Source organism: Aquarana catesbeiana, linkage group LG01, assembly GCF_042186555.1.
Source record: "Aquarana catesbeiana isolate 2022-GZ linkage group LG01, ASM4218655v1, whole genome shotgun sequence".
In the NCBI taxonomy this organism is placed as follows: Eukaryota; Metazoa; Chordata; class Amphibia; order Anura; family Ranidae; genus Aquarana; species Aquarana catesbeiana.
Window position 1 is genome coordinate 866,129,003 of NC_133324.1, and position 15,192 is coordinate 866,144,194.

The 15,192-nt window shown below is 42.8% G+C and overlaps 1 protein-coding gene across 1 annotated transcript in view; it reads right to left on the minus strand.

Annotated features, from left to right (window-relative positions):
• Positions 1 to 765: 765 nt before the first annotated feature.
• The window catches only part of LAP3 (leucine aminopeptidase 3), a 36,579-nt gene continuing 22,152 nt past the window's right edge, over positions 766 to 15,192 (minus strand). Inside the window, exons 8-13 of the mRNA XM_073609597.1 lie at positions 10,454 to 10,578; positions 8,587 to 8,675; positions 7,448 to 7,550; positions 6,558 to 6,637; positions 2,024 to 2,136; positions 766 to 1,146 (exon numbers count right to left, since the gene is read on the minus strand). Coding sequence (XP_073465698.1) covers positions 951 to 1,146; positions 2,024 to 2,136; positions 6,558 to 6,637; positions 7,448 to 7,550; positions 8,587 to 8,675; positions 10,454 to 10,578 — 706 coding nt within the window. The 3' untranslated portion in view covers positions 766 to 950. The remainder of the gene's footprint in view (positions 1,147 to 2,023; positions 2,137 to 6,557; positions 6,638 to 7,447; positions 7,551 to 8,586; positions 8,676 to 10,453; positions 10,579 to 15,192) is intronic.

Consider the following 15,192-nt stretch of genomic DNA (forward strand, 5'->3'; position numbering starts at 1 on the left):
TGTGTGCTGGTACCTGGGACGTATATTGTTGATACCATATTGTTTTTGTTGATCCTCTTTTCCACTTACAGAGCTAGTTTAGTGTTTTTCTTTGAAATAAATATTAAAAAACGAATACACATTATTTAGATAATATTTTCTTATCCCGGAGTTCAGCTTTAGGAAAGCAAAAAACTTTCATAAACAAGCAAAATATGTCACTACATCCAAAACTAACTTGTTAAAAAGAACTACCGGGTGCCTTCGACTTGCTGCATGGTACCATGGAAGCCTCAGCACCAACCAGTATGCAACCTGTGCCTTTACAAATGTTGGTGCTGAGGAAATGTCCCCACTGCATCTCACAATAAAAGGGGTGTCTTCCAGGATCCTGCTGAAGCCACATGTTGTATTGTGGGGTGAGGTATACCTCTGTGCTGACGTTTCTGAAAGCTAAAATAATACAGGTGTCCCAGGAATTCCCTGTGGATAAGTACCTGCTGCCTCTCCTGTGACCTTCACTTCGCTGTCCTGCCCAGTGTCGTACAGCCTATTCTTTAAAACAGGTGCTGTTCCTGCTATACATGTGTCCCATAATACCTGTTCATTCCTAAGAAGGCTGCAAGTACGGAACTAGCCATATGAACTGTACTGCACAAGGGTTTGATTATTTTATTTTTATTTTTTTTGCAGCGAGAAGAGTTTTAGGTTATTCAACCATCATATAAAAAAACATTTTGCTTAGTGGCCTTCTTTATAACTGACTGTACAAGAAATATCACCTGGTTTACGTTTACTTCTATGGTTTGTTGTATTTATTGTCCATAAAATGCTATGAACATGTACATGTTTATGTTGGATGATGTGTTAGTAATAAAAAGATAGAAAATGTTAGGTCTTTTAAAGTAAATATAAAGTTCATTATGCCTAGAAGATCTCCAATACTGTCTGCCGGTCTATTCCATTCAGCATTATGATGGGTTCTTGTCTTTACTGAGGCGATCAGCAAATTCAGTCAAGGTCCTTGTGGGGCGCCCTGCCATTCCTTTGCGCATGTAAGGAACCTCATCCTTGTTTGACATGACGCCAGCGATGTCTAGATGAGCCCAATGAGGCATGGTAACAAACTGCTTCAGGAATGCCGCTGCAGTACACGCTCCTCCAGACCTGCAACGTACCATAAAAGTTAGTCTACTTCTACGATACTGCTGAGATTTGCAGTCTTGAGTTGAGACTGCCAGTGACATCTTAAGCCTCTTATAGACCCCAGTGACTTCAGCTCCTCAACAAAGCACCTGCCTCTGCTCCCCCAACACTGCATGTAGACTAATAGTAAAGCCAAAACCTTGTATTCTGAATAGAGTGGGAAAGTGATAAATCCCCTGCCAAGTTTTTATCCATGTCCCCATCAGGAAGATCTAATTTTATTTCCCATCGTTACAGGAACTGATTGGTTAATCGGGGACCTAAAAAAAAAAAAAAAGATAACTTGCCTAGTGATAATTGCATCCCTTATTTCTTGTAAGGGCATCACAGGCACTATAGCAAAATCTCCCCAATGCGGTCATAGAAATAGAAACTTTTCTCCACTTTATATCCATAAAAATTGTCAGGAGTTAGGCTTTAATCTCTAAAGTCAACTGGTGCAGATGTTATTCGTTGTCCTGGACTAAAAATAGTTTTTTCTTTTATATAAGTAGGTTTTCTCAAATGGCCATAGCATTATGTTGTGCTGCCATTATTAATGCAAACTGTGCTGATTGACAGATAAGGTCAAAGAAATGGTATTTGAACCTGATTGAATTATATTGCTGGCATATAATATATAACACTGCAATTTTACCTAATGTATTTACTTATTACAGGCATATCGCGCTGACAATTTATCCAAAAATTTACATACTATACAGTCACACCAGTCCCTGTCGTTACAACTTAATTTTGCTATGCATACAGTTAGCTCCAAAGGCTACCACCAAGTGTGGGTACAAAAAAAAAAAAAAAAGGGGGAAAGCTTTCATTCATTCATTTAAAGCCATCATACCTGCTGTATTTTCCAACATTATTAAGGTCAGCAAGGGCAGACTCTGTCACTTGTTTACTATAGTGCTCAAAGAGAGGCATCCTCCATACTCGGTCCCCTGTCACAGCACTGGCCTGAAAACAATTAATGCAACAAGTTTAGAAAACACAGATTAATGGGTTTTAAAAGGATAACTTCTGACCATCAATAATTAAACCAATAGAACATGCTGAGAGGCCGAGCCATTGTCCAGTCAGACATTTATTGTCGGGATCCCTCCAGAGCCTGGACCAGCTCTGTGACGTCAGAAGATTTTAGCCCACTGTTAGCCGATTCTGTGTCACAGAATCGCAGAACTAAGTGCACTCCTGTGACCCACAAAAGAAGTATGGCCAAAAGAGATTTAGAGGGATGCATCCATAAAATTACAATCCGGTGTTCCCGATTAGGTGCCAAGGATTAGAACTTCATTTGGGAGTACACAGCTGGAACACGTCTTATTTAAACCTCAGATATCTGGGGTATTTGCTATTGACATGTGTAGAGTCATCCTGCCACGACCAAGAGAGCTCTCTAGGGTCCCCAGAAAAAAAAAAATTGTGAATGCCTAGGAGTCTGGCAACATATTTAAAAAGATGACCAAATGATTTGAAAGCAATCATTCCACTCTCATCTATAAGTGGCATGGACGTTAAACAACTAATTAGTCCGGGATTGGCCAGCCAAATTTAGCTGAAGAGCTGATTCTTTGATGCTAAAAGAAGTCTCCAAGAACCCTACAACTTCATTTTGGGGTGTTCAGGTAACTCTTGCAACAGTGTGGGTCAAAGTGCATACATCTAGAAATCAGAAATAGATTGTACCGATGCAACCTGCATAATAGGTGTTTGAAGAAAAAGCCTTTGCTGTCCAAAAAAAGAATATTGAAGCGTACAGTCTGCGACTGAAAACACAATAGGGAAAAATAATTATTTGATCTGCAGATTTTGTAAGTTTGCTCACTTACAAAGAAATGAAGGGTCTATAATTTTTAACATAGGTGTATTTTAAATGATAGAGACAGAATACCAACCAAAAATCCAGAAAAAAAAACACATTATATAAACTGAGTTGTAGTTCAGTGAGTACAATAAGTATTTAATCCCAAAGCAAAACATGACTTAGTACTTGGTGGAGAAACCCTTGTTGGCAAGCACAGAGGTAAGACGTTTCTTGTAGTTGGTTACCAGGTTTACACACATCAGGAGGGATTTTGATCCACTCTTCTTTACAGATTTTCTCTAAATCCTTAAGGTTTCTTGGCTGTCACTTGGCAACTCAAAGTTTCAATTGCTTCCATAAATTTTCTATAGGCCACTCCATGACCTTAATGTGCTTCTTCTTGAGCCACTCTTTTGTTGCTTTGGTGGTACGTTTTGGGTCATTGTAATCCTGGAAGACCTATCCACGACCCATCTTCAGTGTTCTGGCTGAGGGAAAAAGGTTCTCATCCAAGATTACACAATACATGGCCCCATCCATTGGCCCCTCAATGTGGCAAAGTCTGTACCTTTAGCAGAAAAACAGCCCCAAAGCAGAATGTTTCCACCTTCGTGCTTGACTGTAGGGACGGTGTTCTTAGGGTGGGTCATAGTCAGCATTTTTCTTCTTCCAAACACGGCGAGTCAAGTTAATGCCAAAGAGCTCAATTTTGGTCTCATCTGAGCAAAGCACTTTCTCCCAATCCTTCTCTGAATCATTTAGTTGTTCATTGGCAAACTCCAGACAGACCTGTACATGTGCCTTCTTAAAAAAGAGGGGGACCTTGTGGACGCTGCAGGTTTTCAATCCATGGTGGTGAATTGTGTTATCAATGGTTTGTTTGGTGACTGTGGTCCCAACTGCCTTGAGATCATTCACAAACTCCTCCTGTGTAGTTTTGGGCTGATCCCTCACTTTTCTCATGATCATCCTTACCCCATGAGGCGGAAATTTGCATGGAGCTCCAGACCGAGGGCAATTGATGAGTATTTTGTATTTCTTCCATTTGCGAATAATCGTTGTCTCCTCACCAAGCTTCTTGCTGATGGTCTTGTAGCCCATTCCAGCCTTGTGCAGGTCAACAATCTTGTCCCTGACATCCTTTGACAGCTCTTTGGCCTTGCCCATGATGGTGAGGTTTGAATGGAAGAAAAAAATTCTGTGGACAGGTGTCTTTTAAACATAAAGAGTTGTCGTTGGGAGCACCTTTTTAAATTGACAGGACTATTCTGTGTACCACATGAGCACATACTATAGCCAGTCTGTGGGAGCCAGAATCATTGTTGGTTGCTTGGGGATCAAATACTTATTTTACTCATTGAACTGCAACTCAATTTATAACATTTGTATCAGGTGTTTTTTCTGGATTTTTTGGTTGATATTCAGTCCCTAGCATTTAAAATACACCTATGATAACAATTATAGACCCTTCATTTCTATGTAAGTGGGTAAACTTAAAAAATCTGCAGGGGATCAAATAATTATTTACCCCACTGTATAAGCAAAGATAAGGCCTCCTGGAACAATGTGCTAAAGACTGACAAATCAAAGAGAGCTGTTTTGTCCCAGTAACAGCAGGTATGTTTGCCACCAACTGAAAACAGAATTTCAAGAGAAGAACCTTGAACAACTGTGAAGCATGTTGGTGAAAATGTTATGGTTTGCAATTGCTTTTCTGCCTGGGCAGCTCACAGTCAAGTCAACAATATGTTCTGCATCAGAGTGGGCTTATTTGTGAAAAAATATAAGTTAAGCTAAAAAGGAGTCTTTCCACACAATAATGTCTTGAAGCACACCAGCAAATCCACCATGGAATGACTCAAAAAGAATAAATAGAAGGCTATGTAGACTGCTCTAATCAAAGCCCTAGTTTGATTCTGATTGAAATTTTGTAGAATGCTTTTGAAACCAGCAGTTCATGGAAGAAAACCCACCAACAGCTTTCAACTGAAGGAATTTTGCTTGGAGAAGTGGTCAAAAGTTTAACTGGTGGGCAGTTATACAAAACGTAATTGTTAAAGTAAAAATATATTGTAAAAGTAATTTTTGCTACAGGGGGCAATATCAGCTTTTGATGCCAATGGTGTGTTTCAATGACTGAAAAGGCACATTTTCTAAGTGTTCTTATTCAAGTATATCATATTTATTTATAGGCATTGCTAGAATAAAAATCAAATGTCTATCTGTAAAAAAAAAAAAAAAAAAGTCAACAATTTTCACACGCCTGTAAGTGAGCATTTTATAGTATATTGCTTACATAAATGTATAAATAACAATCAAACCACATTTTGGCACAGATTGTTTTTATAAGTGATGGAGAACGAAGAACAAGAAGAAAAAAAAAAAAAAGTGTACTGTGCGTGTCTATCACTCACTAATCCTCCCCCTTTTCCAGCATTTGACTGCCCACCTAAAAGATAAACATACAGCTAGGAGGGGGCTGTACACGCCTCCTGTAAAAAAAAAAGTTAATCCATTGGCTCACAGTTGCAGCAAGGTAATCCCATTTAGAATCCCTATTTAAAAAAAATAAAAAATCTGGTTGCTGACTCCCCAGTGAAACCTCAGGCTGAAAGTAGTAATGAAGGAAATTCCTGGAGGGGTCCTTCCTACACTCTTCTCCTATGCTGCCTGACCTTCCCAGAGGACAGTGGAAGCAACTAAACAGGGAGGCCCTTGCAACTAGCAGAGAACCTTGGAGAAAAATAAACTGCATGTTGATTCTGGTGGTCCAGAGGAAACACAAGAACTGAGACATGCAGGTATGTATGAATTTTTTATAATGGCGGACATTGCGTTTCTTGCTTGCAGATGGGAGGAGCCCTCCCTCTCAGATGCTGCCCTGGAAGATGACTTGTGAAAACAGACATTCAGGAGGCAGCAGTATCGCTTACTAAATCCCTGCAACTACTGCTCTACCACCCTCAGAAAAGCAATCTATAGCAGATTGCTTTTCCAATAGGTTGTAGAAAGTGCCACACTTATATAGTTAACCCAAATGTTGCTGTCAAACAAATGAGAAGGCAGAACACGGCAGGACTGGGAGTAGCTATACTGTTCTGTTTGATGCTTTTTTATTACCTTTTTAGCAAGGGGAGCCCGCTCTATGAATGTCTTTGAAAGGGAATCTCTCTTAGGCCTCATACCTCTGACTTCTTTGCCAAGTCTGCCCTCACCCCATTCTCATATCCAACAAGAGCAATTCAGTTCACCAAAGAGGTATTTCAGAAAAAAGTCAGTGCTTTTAAAGTTAGGGAAGTAAAAAGCTTATTAATGAAGTTAAACCAGGATCAGAAGTGTGCACAGAAAAGATTTTTCAATCTAACAAAAACGGTTGGAATATTCGAGGAGGTGGCGTTTTGTATGAATTATGGGACCATGAATAAAAAATCAAGCCTGATTTATACATGGCATTCACATCTCCATTCCCTGTACCTTAGACCAGCTATTATAATAATTACAGTTTACATATCATTGTGTGAATGTATTTGTAAACTGCACAGTTCTGTAAAAAAGGAAATAAAAAACTCTGAACCTCTTGAAGATGAGTCCACAGCCAGGAAGAATTGGTGAACACACCAGTAGCAGCAGATCCCAGAGCCACGTCCATAGCACCTGCAAGAAAGTGTACTGTAAGCAGAGAGGAATATGGGCACTTATCTCACCTGACCTCATTGCATATGCTAGTTGTGTGGTCATCTCTGCCTATGATACTCTTAAATCACTGACATTGAAAAAGGTACATAGCAAGTGGTGTCAGAACACCTGATCTGCATATTTCAGGTCAGACAATCAAAGTATTGAAGCCATTGGACATCATGACAGTCAAGCAATTAGCATTTTCAGTAGAGTCAGCAATATTAGCTTTAATTTTCTCAGTTCAGGTTTCCAAGATTTATTCCATTTGCAGGATGAATTCAATTTCAATAACTTGTGAAACTCCCTGAGTGCTCCCTTACCCAGGACACACTATTATGTGAAAACAACAACTTAAGAGGCTGAAATGTATATTGTGACCAACCCCTCTATACTTTCCTACCAGTCAGCGAGGACAACCAGTTTTTAGCCAGTAGTAAGGTACGTTGCGGATTTTTAAAAGGAATCTCGGGTAGGGAACCACGTGAGCCATGAGAGCATAATGACCCTGCACTAGACACCATCGAGATGTTCAGCTCCAGCTAAATGTGCATAATCATGGAGGTAGTCAATGGGCAAATCAAATTTACATATCAGTAACACCTTTGCAATCCCTAGATCCAAAAATGACTTTGCATGTGTGGTCCACATCCAGTTAGTTACATTGTTATTTATTGGCAGATCTACCATAGCAGGTCAAAAGTCAGAAATAAAGCTCAAAAATAACTCAAAGCCTATTTTTATAGTTTCTGCATTGTACTATTCAATACCAGCATATACAGTACATACCAGTTAGCGTTGCTGCATTTACGATGGCTCGTGCGTTGAAATCATGTGCATAACAAAGGGCATCAGCCAACAGCAGTCGCCCTTCAGCATCAGTGTTGTCCACCTGTCACAGAATGTTTAGGTTTACCAAATTTGAACTTGTATTGAAGCATAGGGGGTTTAACAATTATGCAATGGGACAACAGTCTGACTACAGCAATACGGTAAGTTAAATCAGCAGTTCAGAAGTTATTGTTTGAACTGAAGCAACCCTCCCTACAAACTTTTATAGAGCTAACTATCCTCGCTAAAGCTATGGTAATCATGATCACCAGGACCAGAATCATCATAGCAACACTCATAGAAAATGCTGATCTCTGTACAGAGACACTTTAGCTGTGCAATACAACATTGTTCATGCATAGTTTACCCCTCCAAGCATGTATACATACCCAGCCATGCTCCCTCACTCACTAAACGTTTTAGAAATTAGATAGGATGACATCACGGCATCCCCATCTACATGACAGAGTTCAGGCCTATTAATTGAGTGCTCAGACCTGAACGCTCTGAAATAGGGAAGGTCACAAGTTCCAACATACCCAGAAGCCCCATTCAACCATTCAATTAGAAAGGGCTCAAGTATACATGCCGGGGGGGGGGGGTGGAGGGTGTCAACTATGTGCAGACACTGCCACTTTCTAAAAGTAGACTGTACATTCCCCTTTAAAAATGTTTTTTCTTTTTCAGAAAAAATGAAAAGGTGAACACACAACACCCTTCCCTCCCTCTAGTCCCTGATGTACTCACCTCTGTGGGTGATGAGCTGTCCATGCCCCTGCAGCCAGTGTAGCAGCCTGGGGATTTGAAGTCCCCATTCTTCTCCCCCTTGTTTCTGGCTTCCAGGACAGATCGGAGTGATTTGCTGTGCCAGTGCCGACCCAATCAGAACTGCTCTGATCCTAACCAGAAGCTCTACAGAAAGAAGGGGGAGAAGAGTGAGGATTTCAAATCCCTGGACTGCTACACTGGCTGTGTGGGCACTGCCAGCTCATCACTCATGGTGGTAAATGGCGCGGACTTTGGGGGAGTGGGAAGGGTGTACGTATACCTTTTTCTGAAAAAGTGAACTTCCACTTTAAAGCCAGCAAGTGTTTTACCTGAATCGTCTTTCCATTCTTTGCTCTCACAACATCACCGGGTTTATTTGCTCTGCCGTTGGGCATATTTTCACACAGTGGAGCCAAACCTGAAGAAAATTTGCAATGCAAATCAATGTATCAATCTCTTCTGAACATTGAACAAATTAAATGTGTTCTGGTGTCAAAGTCTAAGGACCTTAGAAATAATCTCTGTTTTTACAGCCTTTAATGGATTCAATAAACAAACTGGCCAAGTAATTCCTTTTTAGATGAACTGTACAAGACTTACAGCCATACAGGATGGGAGAGGACATGCCAAAACACTTCCTCTAACAGATCAATACATTTTGCCTACTTGTGCAGTACTAAACACAATCTGCTGTATTCTTTGCTAAGCTGTGGGGTCACTCATTGGACTGTAGATGTTTTTTTTTTAGACTTTAGATATGATTTAATATTAATTTTGTCCCTTTAGATTAGGTACCACTTTCTGCAGCAATTGTTTTGATGTTATTTTGTTTTTCCTCTTGTTAGTAGCATCCACTCCTCAGAAAGTGAATTTATGTACATGAAAATATTGCAATATGGGATGCGGTCTCATTATTTGACTGTATGGCTACATTTATGAGAACAGTTTGATGGAATGGCACACAAATATAGTGTATGCTTTACATAGATACATACTGAAATCTAGCAAATCAGCTTTCTAATATTAATCAATCTCTTATGTATGTATTGAGGTTGTTGTGTATAGATCAATAAATTGTTATTTTATGTCTAATTAATTTGTGTGTTGGTGATGTGCTTTGTTTTAAAGCCCCATGGGCAAACAAATAATGTTTTGCAATTGTTAAATAGGGATGGAGATGCATACTTATGTGCATCAGATAACAACAAAATTTGCTGTGTGGCCAGCTTTACTCTGCTTTCCATCAAATACCACCAGGCCAAATGGCAGCACTTTTAGTTAAAGGAGTATACTTCTCCTGGGGAGCACAGGAGTATATACTATATTTACCAAAAGTATTGGGACACCTGCCTTTACACGCACATAAACTTTAATGGCATGCCAGTCTTAGTCTGTAGGGTTCAATATTGAGTTGACCCACCCTTCAGCTTCAGCTCTTTTAAAATGAGCGAGTTGGGGTGGAGGAACTTGACTGTCCTAACCTCAACCCGATAGAACACCTTTGGGATGAATTAGAGCAGAGACTGCGAGCCAGGCCTTCTCATCCAACATCAGTGCCTGACCTCACAATCGCACTTCTGGAAGAATAGACACTCCTAAACCTTGTGGACAGCCTTCCCAGAAGAGTTGAAGCTGTTATAGCTGTAAAGGGTGGGCCAACTCAATGTTGAACCCCATGGACTAAGACTGGGATCCCATTAAAGTTCATGTGTGTAAAGGCAAGCGCTCTGATCTGCACTTCTGTGACCCATTTTTAGCTCTCAGCGGGCTAAAGCACGCTGTTGACTGATGTCACTCAGCCGGTCCAGGCTCTGGATCGGTCCCGAGTTTACAGTTAGGGTCCACCCAGATGCTTGAACCAGCTGCTTCTGTCGCCTTTACAGCCTAGTGCTCATGTGAGCACTTAAGGGGCAGAACTGGGAGCTGGCGACTGACAGTCACTGGCTCTTTGCTCAGGGAAGACCAAGAAATAAGCAAACAGTGATCTTTGATCGCTCAGTACTCAGTCTTAGAAACAGCAGGTGACAGATGCAGCATCGAATCAATGCTGCATCCACCTAGGAGAGTATAAAATGTTTATTTAAAAAACAAAAAACAAAAAAAAAGAACAAAAAACATACTTCTGTTTTAACTGATTTTTACTTGTGTTTACTTGTGTTCATACCACACATATTAAAGCATGCCACATTAACCTACCAATCAGATTGATGGGCAACTTTAGTGTTGCAGCAGTTAATATGGCAGAAGAGACAGTAGCAGCTCCACCCATATCTGCTCTCATTGCATCCATTCCAGACGATGGTTTTATAGAAATCCCACCACTAAAAAGAAAAAAAATAAATAAAAAAACAAAAAAGAATTAGAAAAATAAGATGGTAGAGCTGCACGATTCTGGCCAAAATGAGAATCACAATTTCTTTCTCGTACATCACGGGACACAGAGCCTCAGTAATTACTGATGGGTTATACAGGGTATCACTAGGTGATTGGACACTGGTCACACCCTAAACAGGAAGTTCAACCCCCTACATAATCCCTCCCCTTACAGGGATACCTCAGTTTTTTCGCCAGTGTCTTAGGTGTTGGACTTGTAAAGATGTCCTGTGCTGAGCTCCAAAGGGACTATCCTAATCCTATACTGGGGCAAGCCAGGCGAACCGGATCCATTTTAAAGTGTCCTTTCTAGGCCGAATTGGATGGTACCCGGGCCTCGTGTCTGAAGAAACAAACAAGGTTTTACCTGTAACGCTTCCTCTTTTTAGAGAGCTGGACCCCGCATTTCAGAATTTGTTTTTTCTAGCCTAATTCTTGGCCAGGTGCTTTACAGGCCCAGAACTGCGGATCCCCCTATCCGTAGGGGGCCCCAGTCTCTGAAGGTTTTCCAAACTGAGCCCACCGTGAGAGGTGAAGATTGGGTCTGTATAACAGAACCCTGCAGCTGGATAAGGTAAGGGAGATTCCACCAAATTTTTTAATTCTAGTAGGTTTCTCCTTTAAGTAAATGTATGCTATGCCTATTGTCTCCACCGGGGATGCCAAGAGCACATACCTTCTCATGCTGATTGTCTGTCTCAGTGTTTCACGCTGCACAAGCTCCTCCAGCCGAGCTCCAGGTAGGATGGGATGGGGGGCTCTCCTCAGGGATATTCCCCCCAAGATTGGGGGGGCCGCAGTTGGTCTGTGAGGCAGTTGTATACCGCTCTATCACCGCCGCCATTACATATGGAAGACCCCATCACCTGCCGGCCTCTCTCCTTCCTCCTCCACCCCCAGCCTCCCCTCCACACTTGTCCCGGAGGGTCAGTCGCGCGGGAAAGCGCTGTTTTTTGAAAAAAACGAGGGGGGGTGGTCAGAGGAGGGGGGGCGGAGCGTCAGCGCAACGTCCGGCGTGATTAGACGCCCACATCGCCGGCTGCAAGGCTATATGAAGCACACTTTTCAGGTGCACACAGCCTATGGAGGGACACAGAGCTGACGGTCGCATGTAAGATGGGACACAGACATTCCCTAGGCAGCATTTACTTAGGAACACTAAGACTGGGCATTGGTAGCAGTGGCTGTTGCCGGACTACATCGCTCAGCAGTCAGTGTTCATTTTTTGTGATACCTCCACCTTGTTGCTTTGCACTATGGGTAGAAGAGGTACAAATACCCCAAGAACCAGAGGCTCTAGGGAATCTCCCTCAGGTTCTGAGGACCCCCCTTCTGCAGCACCTTCCCCCCCTGAAGGGCCAGGAGCGGCTAGCCAGGGAGAGCCCTTGTGGTCAGGGGCTGCATCTGCTTCTGGCACTTCAGCCCCTGTATACATTACACAGGAGGTTTTTTCCTCAACCATTAATGGTTTAGAGGAAAGATTAATGGCCGTAATTGCATCTTCACTCAGTGGAAGAAAACGCATTAGGTCTTCCTCTGTTACCCAGGACCCTCAGGCTGAGGAACTCTGGGATAAAGGAGAAGAATCCCTTTCAGAGGATCGGGATGGGATGGATGATTCCTCCTCTGAGGAATCAAGTGGAGAAGGGTCCTCTTCGGCTTCTCAGGATGAGAAAGTCTTGGTACAGATCCTTGCTGGATTGGTCCGCTCCACATTTAAAGTACCCATGTCTGAATCAGTTAAAGAACCCTCTTCTTCTTTGGGGTCACTGAAGCCTCCTCAAACAACACATGCTTTTCCTGTTCATAATTTAATTGAAAAGCTCATTTATTCTGAGTGGGATCACCCATATGAAAACTTTTTAGGCAGAAAAAAATGTTTAAACACTTTATCCTATGGAAGAAAAGCTTACAAAGATGTGGGGGATACCGGCCGTTGATGCCGCCATTTCCTCCATAAATAAAAGTCTGGATTTGTCCGGTAGACAATGCTCAGATGCTCAGGGATCCTATTGATAAAAAGATGGAATCCCTGTTGAAGGATGTTTTCTCCTTAGCAGGTTCAGTAGTTCAACCTGCAGTGGCAGCAATTGGAGTCTGTCAATACTTAAGAGACCATGTTAAGCAGGTCATCAAAGTTCTACCTGAACAGCAGGCCTAGGGGTTGGCTAACCTTCCAGCGGCCTTATGTTTTGCTGTTGACGCCATCAGAGATTCTATCATGCAAACCTCTCGTCTTTCACTTGGGTTGGTACATATGCGTAGAATCTTATGGTTAAAAAATTGGTCAGCCGAAGCACCATGTAAGAAACTTCTGGCTGGATTTCCATTTCCGTGGTGCAAGGCTATTTGGAGAAGATCTAGACAATTATATCCAAAAGATCTCTAGTGGGAAAAGCACTCTCTTACCTGTTAAGAAAAAGAGTAAGCGTCCCTCTTTCAAACGGACTCTTTCCCCAATGCCAGGTGCATCAACCTCCAGGCAGTCGCGACGGCCTCCACTGTCCGGGTCTAAAAACAAGAATCGACCCCAGGGACAAAAGATGTCCTGGGGGAAGAAGCCTGCTAGACAAGACGCTAAGGCCCCTTTATGAAGGGGCGCCCCCACTCGCTCGGGTGGGGGGGGGGGGAAGACTGCTAAAGTTCTCAAAGCTCTAGCAGGAGAATTTCCAGGACAGATGGGTAATCTCCATGGTAACTCTAGGTTACAAACTGGAGTTCCAAGAATTCCCCTCTCCTCGTTTCCTCAGATCAAATGTCCCCAGAGATCCAGAAAAAAAGCAGTCGCTCCTTCTAGTGTTAGTGCGACTTTTGTCGCAAAAAGTCATCATGGTGGTTCCCACGAAGGATCAAGGATTGGGATTTTATTCCAACCTTTTTGCGGTCCAAAAGCCAAATGGGGATGTCAGACCCATTCTGGATCTAAAGGATCTGAATCGATTCCTAAGGATTCGATCCTTTCGCATGGAATCAATTCGGTCAGTAGTCTCCATCCTGCAGGGAGGAGAATTTCTGGCATCAATAGACATCAGAGATGCGTATCTGCATATACCCATTTTTCCTGCTCATCAAAAGTTCTTGCGCTTCAAAATAGAGGGGCACCATTTCCAGTTTGTGGCTCTACCTTTCGGGCTAGCCACTGCACCTCGAGTGTTTACAAAGATCTTGGCTCCTCCTCTGGCCAGATTAAGGGCTCAAGGTATAACTGTCATAGCATACCTAGACGACCTGCTCTTGATAGACCGGTCGGTAGCCTGTTTGAGCGGGAACTTGATGACCACAGTCAAGTATCTGGAACACCTAGGTTGGGTTCTCAACCTAGAGAAGTCTTTCCTAAAACCAGTAAGAAGACTGGAATATTTTGGTCTGATCAAAGATACAAGCCAGGAAAGGGTATTTTTACCTCAGGCAAAGATCACTGCCTTAAGGGAGCTGATTCAAGTAGTCCGCCTTTGTATGAGGCTGCTGGGAAAGATGGTAGCTTCATTCGAAGCAGTGCCCTATGCTCAGTTTCATTCAAGACTGCTGCAACACAGTATCCTGTCGGCCTGGAACAAGAAAATTCAGGCATTAGATTTTCCGATGCACCTGTCTCATGCAGTGTATCAGACCCTCAATTGGTGGTTAATACCCGAAAGCCTGCAGAAAGGGAAATCTTTTCTACCGGTTACCTGGACGGTGGTAACAACAGATGCCAGTCTTTCGGGTTGGGAGCAGTTCTGGAACAGTCTGCGGTCCAAGGGGTATGGTCCAAAACCGAGAGGACCTTACTCATCAACATCCTGGAGATCCGTGCGGCATATCTAGCCCTAAAGGCCTTGACTCTCAGGCTACAGTGTTGCCCAGTCAGAATCCAGTCCGGCAATGCCACAGCAGCGGCTTATATCAATCATCAGGGAGGCACCAGGAGTCTGGCAGCTCAAAGAGAAGTGAACCAGATTTTAATCTGGGCAGAAAAGCATGTGCCATGCATATGGGCAGTTTTCATTCCACTATTTAAGTCGCCAGCGGTTGTTCCCTGGGGAATGGTCTCTTCACCCCGACGTCTTTCGGGCCATATGCCAAAGATGGGGGGTTCCAGATGTAGATCTCTTTGCGTCCAGATTCAACAAAAAGATAGACAAGTTTGTGGCAAGGACAAAGGATCCTCTTGCATACGGGACAGATGCGTTGGTGATTCCGTGGCATCGGTTCTCACTGATTTATGCATTCCCGCTTATTCTGCTACTGCCACGACCTTCGCAGGATCAGGCAGGAAAAGAAGTGAGTACTTCTGGTGGCCCCAGCTTGGCCCAGGAGGGCTTGGTATGCAGAAATAGTAAGGATGACAGTAGGATCCCCATGGACCCTACCATCACGTCCAGACCTGTCATCTCAAGGTCCAGTGTTCCATCCTGCCTTACAAACGCTAAATTTGCCGGTTTGATATTGAAACCCACGTTCTGAAGAGTCGTGGGCTTTCAGGTCCTGTGATTTCTACCTTAATCAATGCAAGGAAGCCAGCTTCCAGAGTGATTTATCATACAGTCTGGAAAGCTTATGTATCCTGGTGTGAATCCAGG